Below are 13,305 nucleotides of genomic sequence, written 5' to 3' on the forward strand. Positions count from 1 at the left end.
GAGGAGAAGGGATCACCTTGAGCCACTCACAAAACAGGCAAATATGATTCATTTTGTCTTGACAGTAGCTGAAATCATTGTTACTGTTTTTACCACCTTAACTTGGTAGAGCTGAAGATTCTACCTGATTCTTTTTTTTTTTTTCTTTTTTTTTTTTTTGGTCTTTTTGCTATTTCTTTGGGCCGCTCCTGCGGCATATGGAGGTTCCCAGGCTAGGGGTCCAATCGGAGCTGTAGCCATCGGCCTACACCAGAGCCACAGCAATGCGGGATCCGAGCCACGTCTGCGACCTACACCACAGCAACGCTGGATCGTTAACCCACTGAGCAAGGGCAGGGATCGAACCCGCAACCTCATGGTTCCTAGTCGGATTCGTTAACCACTGCGCCATGACGGGAACTCCATCTACCTGATTCTTGATTTAGAAGGCAACTCTTCTGGATGCCTGGCCCTGCTGTCTGCTCTCGAGTTCATTACTCTCCCACGCTCAGATTCATGTCCAGCTAAGAGTACTGAGAGGTCCTGTGGTGGGGATGGCATTTGTCCATCTTTGCACTTCATCCTCCTGCCCCAGCACCTAATACAATGCCTGGCATGTGGAAGGCACTTACTAAATGCTCCATAAATTGACCTCCCTTTCCATCCCACAGCCCTCTAGCTTAAGGGTCTCCTCCTACCCCTTCTTTGCCCCCCTCAGAGGAGAATGCACAGGAAATAAGAGACCATGGGGTAAAAGAAACTGATGAGGAACAAAGCAAGTCTTGGCCTGAAAGGATCTCAGATCCTTCAAATTACCCTAGAGGGCAACATCCCAGGTCCTTGATAAGAAGTGACTGAGAAAGACAGATATTCATGGGGCTCATGATGGTGGCATGAGTCATGAGCTGGAGACTGGCAGGGACCTCCAAGATCATGAGGGTCACCCTCCAAGCTCATCTGATCCAGAGTTCTTTTTTTGCTTTTTTAGGGCTGTACCCATGGCATATGGAGGTTCCCAGGCTAGGTCTGTGGGCCTGCACCACAGCCACAGCAACTTGGGATCTGAGCCAAGTCTGCAACCTACACCACAACTCACGGCAACGCTGGATCCTTAACCCACTGAGCAAGGCCAGGGATGGAACCTGCAACCTCATGGTTCCTAGTTGGATTCATTTCCGCTGTGCCACGACAGGAACTACTGATCCAGAGTTCTTAGACTATATCTCCTTCGGCCGACCCCAATCCCAGCTCTGCAAGGTGGGGCTTTGATTAAGAGTCATGTCTTTGCCCCAAATCTGTCACTTTGTTGGGCTGGGCTCTGCTTGCCTGTTTCCTCTTGATTAGGCTCTTTCCCTGTGGTGGCAAGATAGCCACCAGCTTCTCTCCTCCTGATCATTGGCCCAACTTGGGTCACATGTCCATGCACAAATGAATCACCACAGCCAGGGGAATGAAAGACATGGATTTTCCCAGCCTGGAGCCTCAGGAACTAAGAGCAGGGAGGGGAGGAGCATCTCAGAAAGGAGAAGAGGAAAACTTAAAAACAGACTAAAAGAATGGTGCTGGGCAGCAAGACAAAAGATTTTTGCCGCAAGTATTCAAAATAATTACCTTGTTTCATGACTCATATTAGTTTTCCAGGGCCACCAACACAAGCTGCCACAGACTGGGTGGCTTAAACAACAGAAATGTATTTTCTCACAGTTCTGGAGGCTGGAGTTCCAAACCCAAGGTGTCAGTAGAGTCAGTTTCTTCCAAGGCCTTTCTCGTCGTCATTTGCACGTGGTCTTCCCTCTCTGTGCACCTGCGTCCTAATCGGCTCTTCCTACAAAGACACCAGGCATATTAGGACCCATCCTAAGGACCCCGTTTTACCTCTTTAAAGATCCTGTCTCCAAATATAGTCACATTCTGAGGTATCGAAGGTGGACATCAACATATGAATTTTGGAGGAACACAGTTCACCCCAAAACACTTATGTTAATGAAATTACCATTTTCCTTAGCTACAGTTTAGTTGTTCCCTTACGTAGGGCTTAAAGAATGATGGTTGGTATTTCCTGAGATGAGATATCATCATCGCCAGTATTCATTCTTTCAACCCATAATGAGCATCTACTCTCTACTTTGTGTCTGGCACTTTCTGGGCATTTGATATACATCAGCAAACAAAACAGACTGAGATCCTTGTCCTGCTCCAGGCAACATGTGTAGTAAATTCAGTCAAGAATTGCTATGGAGGGAGTTCCCGTCGTGGTGCAGTGGTTAACGAATCCGACTAGGAACCATGAGGTTGCGGGTTCGGTCCCTGCCCTTGCTCAGTGGGTTAACGATCCGGCGTTGCCGTGAGCTGTGGTGTAGGTTGCAGACGCGGCTTGGATCCTGCGTTGCTGTGGCCGGTGGCTACAGCTCCAATTCAACCCCTAGCCTGGGAACCTCCATATGCCGAGGGAGCGGCCCAAGAAATAACAACAACAACAAAAGACAAAAAAAAAAAAAAAAAAAAGAATTGCTGTGGAAATGAGATAAGAACATATTTATGGAGTCTCCAGAAGCTGCAAGTGAGGAATTTTACAATAATTTCATGTATTTCACATCCACCATGTTTTTGTGGTACTTTTCTTTGTTCAGCCAATTGGTATCATTATTGAAGGAAAGGCATTTGCATCCCTCAGGGCTGTTTTCCAGTCCACCCTTTTCCAGACTTATAGAAATTGTGACTCAGCCTGCTTCTGCATGAGACTCACAGGGACACAGTAGGCTTTCTGACCCCCAGGCCAGTCCTTGCCCCAAAGACTATATCTTTTCTTTCAAATATTCAGTGTTAACAACACTCCCTGGATAGATCTTGTTGACATGGTAGCTCCTGGGTTCTTAGGGATTTGCCTTGTAGAAAGACACAAGTCTCAGGATTGCACAGTAAAGGATGGAAAGTTCAGGGAGTTCCCGTTGTAGCACAGGGGAGGGGAAACGATTCCAACTAGGAACCATGAGGTTGCAGGTATGATCCCTGACCTCACTCGGTAGGTTAAGGATCCGGCGTTGCCATGAGGTGTGGTATAGGTCACAGATGTGGCTCGGATCTGGCATTGCTGTAGCTGTGGCCAACAGCTACAGCTCCGATTGGACCCCTAGCCTGGGAACCTCAATATGTTGCAGGTGCAGCCCTAAAAAGCAAAGAAGAAAAGAAAGTTCAGACCAAGAAAGGCACAGCGGCTGTCCAACTTAGTCTACACATTTCATTTGTGCATTTCCTGTCTAATCGCAGGGCATTTTATTCATTTTTACATAGTGCATGTAGGAAGCATTGCATATTTCAGAGAATAAGGGTAAGAAAAAAAGAAATAAAAATATTGAGGCAGGAAAGGGAAATAGAAAAAGACATAAATAAGCACAGTTGCTAGCATTAATGAACACTTACTCTGCACCAGGCTCTGTTCTAAGTTTTACATGCAAGAACTCATTTAAGTCACAAAACGAATCTAGGAAGTAGATAGCATTATCCCATTTTACAGATGAGAAAAGTAAGGTCTTAAGAGGTGAAGTCATTTCTCAAATGTCATACAATTGCTATGTGGCAGAAACAAAATTCAAAGTCAGGCAGCCCTGCTCCAGAGCTCATGTTTTTAACCATCTGCTATAAAGCTTCCCTGCAGATGCCAGTTGAGTCCTATCCAGTCAAAAGCACTGCCTCCCCTGTTAGCTAAGCATCCAGCACAACTCCTAGAAAATTCCAGCCCTGGAGTTCCTGTAGTGGCTCGTGGAAACGAATCTGACTAGCATCCATGACGACACAGGTTCTACCCCTGGCCTTGCTCAGTGGGTTAAGGATCTGGCATTGCCATGAGCTGTGGTGTAGATCGCAGATTCGGCTAGAATTCCCCATTGCTGTGGCTGTGGTGTAGACTGGCAGCTATATGTAGCTCTGATTTAACCCCTAGCCTGGAACCCTCCATATGCCCTGGGTGCAGCCCTAAAAAGACAAAGAAAGAAAGAGAGAGAAAAAAGAAGGAAGGAAGGAAGGAAGGAAGGAAGGAAGAAAGAAAGAGATTTCAGCCCTGAGCATGCATTCTGTCTGCTGCAGAAAGATTTTCTGACCCTACAGGACTCTGCTCTTCCCCTCACCTGCGTTCTGTGGAGCCGACATAAAGCTTTCTCTCCTGGTGATCGTTCACTTCCCTTCTAGCATATATTGAGCATCCACTGTGCATCAGATGCTGTGCTGGGCACTGAGAAGACAGAGATGCATCATCTCCATCCCGGGCCTTCCACAGAGCCTATCCCCTAAGAGGAGGCTAAACAAGCAGATGATATCAGCACAATGTTGTGGCAGAGGCAGGCCCAGGTTGCTATGGGAGAGGATCATTCATTCCTGTTATCACCCGCGAAATCCTCCTCAAATTTACGAGCCTCTTTATAACACCACAGGCAACACTATTAGCCCATTTCATAGGATGATCTGTATCAGGTTTAGATTTGGGGACATATGATTGATCCAGAGACGCACTTCAGTTCATATAAAAATTGAGCCGTGTTTTTTTTTAAAAATCTGCCTTTGAAAAAGAAATGGTAATTGAAGAATAAATTAGGATAGAGATTTTTTTCCAGGGAACTTTAATAAATTATCAGGGTTAGGTTGTAGCAGGGAAGGAAAATAGCAATAATGCCAATTAATGCTGGATACAGCATTGAATATGCTTATATGCAACACTGACATCAAACGGTATGTGTGTTATGCCCAGAAGATGTGAAGAATGAGAAATAAGCTTCCACCTCACAGCCATCACACAGGCAGTTATCACTTGGTGCCCTCAAATCAAGGCAGAGGTAAGGAGTTCCCGTCGTGGCACAATGGTTAACGAATCCGACTAGGAACCATGAGGTTGAGAGTTCGATCCCTGGCCTTGCTCAGTGGGTTAAGGATCTGGCGTTGCCGTGAGCTGTGGTGTGGGTTGCAGACGCAGCTCGGATCTGGTGTTGCTGTGGCTCTGGTGTAGGCCGGTGGCTACAGCTCCCATTTGACCCCTAGCCTGGGAACCTCCATATGCCTCGGGAGTGGCCCTAGAAAAGGCAAAAAGACAAAAAAAAAAAAAAATCAAGGCAGAGGAACCGGCCTGAAATCAGGTACTTTGAGCGGCCCACCCCTACCCCCCACCCTGGTTTGGGGCCAGCCCCAGGTTCTACTTATGCAGGCAGTTCTGGGCACATCCCACCAAGCAGAAGATGACTATCACTGCCCCTGAACCCTGTGGTCCTGTGGCGGAGGGACAGCCCGGATTTCCATGAGGGGAAGTAACAGAGCAACAACACTTCACTCAAGACACTGTCCAGTTGCCTGGGCTGTGGGATGGAAATCCTGTGAAATTAGATTGTTATGATCATTATACAACTAAAAAAAAAAAAAAAAAGACACTGTCCAGGAGTTCCCATCAAGGCTCAGCAGGTTAAGAACCCCGATACTGTGTCCATGAGCATTCGGGTTTGATCCCTGGCTTTGCTCAGTGGGTTAAGGATCCATTATTGCTGTAAGCTGCAATGTAGGTCACAGATGTGGCTCAGATCTGGCATTGCTGTGACTGGGCGTAAGCCAGCTGCTGCAGCCCCAATTTGACCCCTAGCCCGCAAACCTCCATATGCCTTGGGTGTGCCCCAAAAGGAAAAAAAAAAAAAAAAAGACATTGTCTAAAGATGGAGCAGGTCCCCTAGGAGGCAAGTTCTGGTGCCCAGAGTCACTGAAACCTGCTTTGTTGACCACTGGCAAAAGAAGTGCCGAGGGATTGCAGGCTGGTTTCGAGATGCAGTGATTCCAGAACCCTTGAATCAATTTTGCCAGGAAAAATATTCGGGACATTGAGTCTGTTCCAGTTCCCAGAGAAAGAAGCCCAGGATTAGGTGGACTATTATCAATATCAAAGTATCTGACCAGTAATTGGGAAGCCCTGGGTGTTCTCTGACTCTGAGTGACTTGTAATGCTTCTGGGACTCTGCTTCCTCTTTAGTTAAATGGAGATAATAATGCTGGGACCTCCACACCTGCCTCTCAACAGTGAGGCGAGAATTACATGAAATAATACTGTTCAAAGAATCTTCACGTCTCTAAAGGAGTCAATTCACAAACGAGACAGGAAAAAACATTTGCCGATCCCTGTTAAGAGCCAGGTCTCTCACATGTTAAACCTTATTTGATTTCCCCACTACCCTTCCTGTTAAGTGTGCTGTTTGCCACGCTGCAGATGAGGAAACAGAGGATTGGTGAGATGAGATGATGAAGGGTAATGTGGCTGGCAGCAGAAGGAGCTAGGATTCAAAGCCACCAAACCCACAATCCCTGATATTGATGTCTATCTAGTCTGTTCCTGAGAAAAATTTAATTGTACATACCTGTTCTGGCTTCAGAATCTGAGAGAGGAGTGGAAACTTAATAATATATTTTAGGAGTTCCCGTCGTAGCACAGTGGTTAACGAATCTGACTAGGAACCATGAGGTTGTGGGTTCGATCCCTGGCCTTGCTCAGTGGGTTGAGGAACCGGCGTTGCCATGAGCTGTGGTGTAGGTTGCAGACCCGGCTCAGATCCTGCGTTGCTGTGGCTGTGGCATAGGCCGGTGGCTACGGCTCCAATTAGACCCCTAGCCTGGGAACCTCCATATCCCGCAGGAGTGGCTCAAGAAAAGGCAAAAAAAAAGACAAAAAAAAAATAATAATATATTTTAATCTTAATAACATTAGATACCTTATGATTTCAGTTTTCTTTATTAAGAATGAGTATGAGGAGTTCCCATGGTGGCTCAGGGAAACGAATCTGACTAGCCTCCATAAGGATGCAGGTTGGATCCCTCACCTCACTCAGTGGGTTAAGGATCTGGTGTTGCTGTGAGCCATGGTGCAGGTTGCAGACGCGGCCCAGATCCCGCGTTGCTGTGTCTGTGGTATAGGCCAGAAGCTACAGCTCCTGATTCGACTCCTAGCCTGGGAACCTCCATATGCCGCAGGTGCAGCCCTAAAAAGCCAAAAAGAAAGAAAGAATAAGTGTGAGATCTTTTTACTACACAAGAAAACTTGTACACCCTTGAAGTTGAAACTCACGAGATACTGATTTCCTTCAAGCATTAGGAAGGCATTGAAATTACATTACATGATATGCTACATGGAATTGCCAAATGTATTTTCCTTATTAAGCCTTTTAAGAACTCCCTACAAATTTTTTTTTTTTTTTAAATTTTTGTCTTTTTGCTATTTCTTTGGGCTGCTCCCGCGGCATATGGAGGTTCCCAGGCTAGGGGTCCAATCGGAGCTGTAGCCGCCGGCCTACACCAGAGCCACAGCAACATGGGATCCGAGCCGCGTCTGTGACCTACACCACAGCTCACGACAACGCCGGATCGTTAACCCACTGAGCAAGGGCAGGGACCGAACCCGCAACCTCATGGTTCCTAGTCGGATTCGTTAACCACTGCGCCACGACGGGAATTTCCCAAATTTATTTTTATTCCCATTTCACAGATGGAGAGGCTGAGCTTCAATGATAGGTCATGCGGCACATGGCCGAACTCTGGCTCCTGCAGCCCCTGCTCCCCCATCCTATGGGGAGCTTTGATAGTTCCTTATCAAAGCCGGCTGTGGGCCTAGAAGTACCACGCTCAGATGGGGGGCTGTGGGTGAGAGTAGAGGGCAGGACCGGTGGAAGGTTCTCCAAAAACAGATGAGAACTTCAGGCAACCTGGCCCAGCCTCTGTCGAACAAAGAACCTGAGGCTAGGGGTTAAGTATCTCACACGAGCTGAAAGGCATGAGGTGTGGGCGTCAGGGCTTCAGTGCAGACAGCAGGCAGTCTGACGCCAGGACCTGCACCCTGACAGCTGGGGCAGCTATGTCTTCTGTCTCGTTTGAGTGTGGCTGTTTGTGTTTACAACGTGTTTGTTACTCTCTGCGCCCACCCCCACCCCCCCAGCCCTCTAATACCGCACTGCTGCCAGTGCCCTTTCTAAATACAGCTGGGTCATACCACTGGGTTGCTGGACACTCCTACCACGTCTCCAGTGGCCTTCCTGTTAAATCTTGGCATCAAAAATATATTGCTTTTATAAATAGAAAAATATAACAAATGAATTAAAAAAAAAAAATTCCAGACTGCAACATTCAAGATCTGGCTGGTGTCTGATTCACACGGCCCAGGCTCTGCAGCCCCGCCAGCCTCCCCCACAAACCAGTACCTGCGGTTTCCTCTGTGGGAACTGCCCTACCTCCCCTTCTCTGCAAGACTTAACACCGTGTCCACTGGTAAACAAACCTTCCTGGCCTAATTTAGCTTCACCTCCCGCGAGGTCCTGCAGAAACCTGTCATAATCTGTCACAAGATTTATCACACTGCATGGCAACGTGAGATTTCTAGTCATTTCTCTACAGGGATTCTCTACAAATAGATCTCTCGGCCTTGTGCCTCAGTACCCAGCACAGTACCTGACACACGACAGACACTCAATAATAAATATTCCTAAGCAGAAGGAACAGATAAAGAGCAAATGATTTGGCCAGAATAACAGAGCTGGGATTTGAATTTTCAGTCCTTCTGTGTATATTGCTCACCAAGTATTATTGCCTATGTTTCAGTCATCGCCTTTGTAACTGATATTAAAAGTGACAGCATTTTTTTTAGTTTTACTTTTTACTTTTTTTTTTTTTTTTGGTATTTTTAGGGCCGAATCCATAGCATACGGCAGTTCCCACGCTAGGAGTCGAATCAGACCTGCAGCTGCCTACACCACAGCCACAGCAACACCAGATCCGAACTGCATCTGTGATCCATGCCACGCCAGATCTTTAACCCACTGATCGAGGCCAGGGTTCAAGCCCACATCCTCATCCTCATCGATACTAGTCAGGTTCTTAACCTTCTAAGTCACAATGGGAACTCCTAGTTTTACTTTTTTTAATTCAAATTTTGAATCCAAAATATACTCAGGAGTTTTTTAAAATTTAAGTATAAAAAGGTATGTCTCCCAGCAGCTGGGTTCCCTTCCCCTTGGACCACACTGTTGCTAGTTTTCTGTGTGCCCTTCCTGAGTTGCAGTATGCAAATAGAGGCCAATACAAGATAGAAACACAGACAGAGAAGTATTTTATACATGTTTCTACATCTCTTACACATTGCTCACAGTCTTACTTTTTTTACTCAATGTATCTTGAAATTCTGTGTTGAGATGCTTTTTAATGATTGCATAGTATTCTGTTGTACGAATTACCATAATGTATGCAATATGTCCCCAATTGATTGAATATGTAGGTTGTTTCCAATCTATTGCAAGGAATGATTTAGGTATATGTCTTTTCACATGTATGTTCATATATGATAGCTTTTTGACACTTTTCTAAGCAACAGGCAGAATTTCAAATTAAGACTACGTCTTTTTATAACAGGGACTCCTCAAAAGATTCTTTCCAAATCCCTGAGTCTGCCTCTGTCTCCCCATCTGTGGAATGAGAGGAATAGTCCTTGCCCCTGAAGGCTCATAGCTACATGTTGTTAAGATTGAATGTTCCTGTTATGGCTCAGCGGAAACCAATCTGACTAGCATCCATGAGGATGCAGGTTCAATCCCTGGCCTCACTCAGTGGGTTAAGGATCTGGTTGCTGCGAGCTGTGGTGTAGATTGCAGATGCGGCTCAGATCCCCCATTGCTGTGGCAGTGGCGTAGGCTGGGAGCTACAGCTCAGGTTCAGCCCCTAGCCTGGGAACCTCCATATGCTGTGGATGCAGCCCTAAGAAAAAAAAAAAGACAGAAGGTTTAGTCTTCCGGGCATTAAAATTCTTCCAAAGGAGGAAGCTATTTTCTCCCTTTTAATCCCCATTTCCTGTTAGACTAAAAGGATTTATAAACAAGATTTTTTAAATTTATCTCTTTTCTAGTCTTTTAATTTAGGAGTTTACTAGAAAGGCAGGTTTTTCCTACAATCTGTTTTTAAAAGCTTTTCCATTTATTCAGGGATGAAATTTTTTTATTGCATCATGCCAAATCTGCTTTGTCTCCAAAAGGAGAAATACAAAAGAAACAAAATTTCTTACCTGCTTTAGCTTTTTTTAACCTCAGAGTATCTCATCAGCCATGAACACTAAACTAACAAGTGAGAAACACAGAGTAAAAAGTCACCAAAGGAGAGAGAATAAATTAGCAGATAATTGTCTCTCCCTAAAATAGCTTGGGTATTTGATTGTCACTAAAGGCTGAGGAATTTTAGTCCCAGGAGAGGTTTCTAGGGCCCTCAGATTCCTTCCCTGACCGAAATGAAGCTGTGGATTAAGCAGAAATCCAGGTGACAAAGGCCAAGAGCTGGCCTCATCAGACACCAGAGGCTTTATTTGGGTCAGCAATTCTTTCCTTGGCAACTAAAGAGCTGCCCTTCCAACCCTCTAGAGAAGATCCATGATTCTCTCAATCCTGGCTGGATATTGGAATCACCCAAGAAGACCTAAAAATTCCCCAGCTCCAGAAAGCCTGGTTTTGATATTTGGGGTTAGGTCCTAACAATCTTTTTTTTTTTTAAAGCTTTGCAAATCATTCTAAGATGAGCCGGGGTTGAGGACCATCATTTTGGAGATTCCTGGGTGGTGGGATTGCAAGCAGCTTGTGTGACTCAGAGAAAGAAGGGAGAGGGGATTCCATGTGATAGAAAACCCAATCCATAGTAATCCTTGAAACGCCCCCAACAGGCCAAGCTGATCCTTTTGCTTCCCTGCTTTAAACCCCCAGTGCCTTCATTTGTTTCCAAGGTAAAGACCAAAATCCTTAACCTACCTCCAAGACCCTGAGGTTCTGACTCCTGTACACCCTTCCTTCTTCTCCCAAACTCTGCTCTGGTCACCTCCCTCAAGTCCCCAGAGGTATCCTGCTGCCTTCTGCCGGCTGGCCTTTGCCTGTGACATTCTTTTCCCACTATATGGCAGGCATGGAGCACTGCTCAGATAGATGAGACAAGCCTCCCACAGAGGAGGACAGCTAAGTTTTCAAGGCCACTGCTAAGCCCACTTGGCCCTTCAGCCCCTTCCCACTGGCAGCAGACTTCTTGGGCATTTAAGTTAACATAGTTGATAAAGAAGAAGAGACACCTAAGAAAACTGGATTCCCGGAGTTCCTGTCGTGGTGCAGTGGTTAATGAATCCGACTAGGAACCATGAGGTTTCAGGTTCGATCCCTGGCCTTGCTCAGTGGGTTAAGGATCCAGCACAGCACAGCTGTGAGCTGTGGTGTAGGTCGCAGATGCGGCTCAGATCCTGAGTGGCTGTGGCTGTGGCACAGGCCAGTGGCTACATCTCTGATTAGACCCCTAGCCTGGAAACCTCCATATGCTGTGGGAAGTGGCCCTAGAAAAGGCAAAAAATAAAATTAAAAAAAAAAAAGAAAAGAAAGAAAACTGGATTCCCTTTTACCAAAAGGCATGGGCCCTAGGAGTGCTTGCATTTATTTTGTCTTATGCTTTATTTGTTGTTGTCAACCTAACAGGGAAGTGGAGATGAACCGGACTGTCATGAAGAACAAGGAGGACCCCACCACGAAAATCATCCAGATGCTCAAGGTAGAGATGGCTGAACTGGGTTTATAATCTGTTTGTGCTCATTGTGGGATGAATTTTGCATGTTCAAAGGTGTTAATGAGGAATGACCTTCCATTTCCTCTCAGATCATGGGTTGGGAGTCAGAATACAGACCCTATGTGCTCCTAATGCATCATAAACATGCTTTTATGTCCGTGGACTTATTGAAAGATTTATTTCCTGCCAGAAGCCACAAGTTGATAGAAGACAGTGGAGACTTGGGGGGCATTACAGAAAGACCCCAAAAGCAGCTCTATCTCTGGTTTCTCCTGCTTTCACAGGGGCTTGGATATGCAGGTGGGGGAGCTGAGGTTTCCTGCCTAGAGGGATACAGTCCAACTGAGGAGGGGCCAGCATCATTAGAGACCCAGTCCCTGTCACCCACAGCTCTGAGCAGCCAGGGCTGTTTGTGGCCTCCTCCAAAAATAATGCTCAATTTAATAATGATGAGATTCTTGGAAAGCGTGGGCCCAGAACTGGGCTTTTTGTTCATATTCTGATACCATGAATTTGACTCTAAGCTCCTCCCTGGGGGCACCTGGGCATGCTACGTGGTGCCTCAGTTAGCTAGGACCAGGTAGCAGAGCTGGTCTTTATTCTCACTGCTTCTTCCAGGAATGGGAACACATGTGTGAGAGACTTGTGTTCTCAAGGACTGGATGCAGGGCCTGCCTGCCAGAATTGTGCTTCTTGTTTGCTGTACAGAGGCACCCAGCAGAGGGAGCAAGTGGGGGCTGACATCCAGCCTGGGCTCTGCTCCCTGAGCCCTGCGATCCAGCACAGGGTGCATCCAGCCAGAGAAGGCTCCTTTTCCCACCTGGCCCTTCTACTGAGGTGCTTTTCTGGACATCATGCAAGGTGCTCTATATAGGCTAGCAGCAGCAGATCCGAGCAGCTGAGTGGGGAGCATAGGCTCTGCAGTTGAAATACCTCTGCTTTAACTGAGGTTGAAAACAGTACTGCCCTTACAAGGTTGCATGAGCCACAAAGGAAGTAATTCATGTACTGCAACCCTTTAATAAATATTAATCTCAACTTGGACATCACAATGAATAAGAACCTACCCTCTCATGGTCACAGTTTATCAATCTGTGAAATGATACCACGATTCTTCCTATCCCAGCTGGACCCCCATTGGATGAGAGGCACCAGAGTGCTCAATGGAGATAAATGTGCAGTCACGGTTTGAGATTTCACCCTAACTTGATCTTTTTTTTTTTTTTCTTTGCTTTTTAGGGCCACACCCATGGCATATAGAGTTTCCCAGGCTAGGGGTCAAATGGGAGCTATAGCCACCAACCAACACCACAGCCACAGCAACACCAGATCTCAGCCGCATCTGTGACCTACACCACAGCCCACAGTAATGCCAGATCGTTAACCCACTGAGCAAGGCCAGGGATCAAACCTGCGTCCTCATGGATACTAGTCAGCTTTGTTTCTGCTGAGCCATGATGGGAACTCCCTGATCTTTTTATTTATATCTTTTATTATTTCTTTCCATTGACAAGCCAAAAAAAATTAATTTGTGCATTCATTATAATTAATTTTTATACTCATTTTAAAAATTTTCACTGCTTCTGGATATCAGACCATAAAATACTCTGGTAGCCTGATCTTTGTGTCCAGTTAAGCATCTAAACAAGGTTTCTGCTAACATAAATCTCCTGCCACCTCCATTTCCGAAGCTGAGTGACAACAGCCAGGGAAATTCATTCCAGTCTTCAGATCTTCCATAAT

General features: G+C 46.0%; 1 protein-coding gene across 4 annotated transcripts in view; it reads left to right on the forward strand.

Moving 5' to 3' along the window:
- The window catches only part of KIAA2012 (KIAA2012 ortholog), a 135,502-nt gene that overhangs the window by 75,546 nt on the left and 46,651 nt on the right, over positions 1-13,305 (forward strand). For all 4 annotated transcript variants that reach the window (XM_005672082.3, XM_021075192.1, XM_021075194.1 and 1 more), the window contains one exon: positions 11,475-11,547. In XM_005672082.3, coding sequence (XP_005672139.3) covers positions 11,475-11,547 — 73 coding nt within the window. The remainder of the gene's footprint in view (positions 1-11,474; positions 11,548-13,305) is intronic.

Source organism: Sus scrofa, chromosome 15 (assembly GCF_000003025.6).
Source record: "Sus scrofa isolate TJ Tabasco breed Duroc chromosome 15, Sscrofa11.1, whole genome shotgun sequence".
Lineage (NCBI taxonomy): Eukaryota > Metazoa > Chordata > Mammalia > Artiodactyla > Suidae > Sus > Sus scrofa.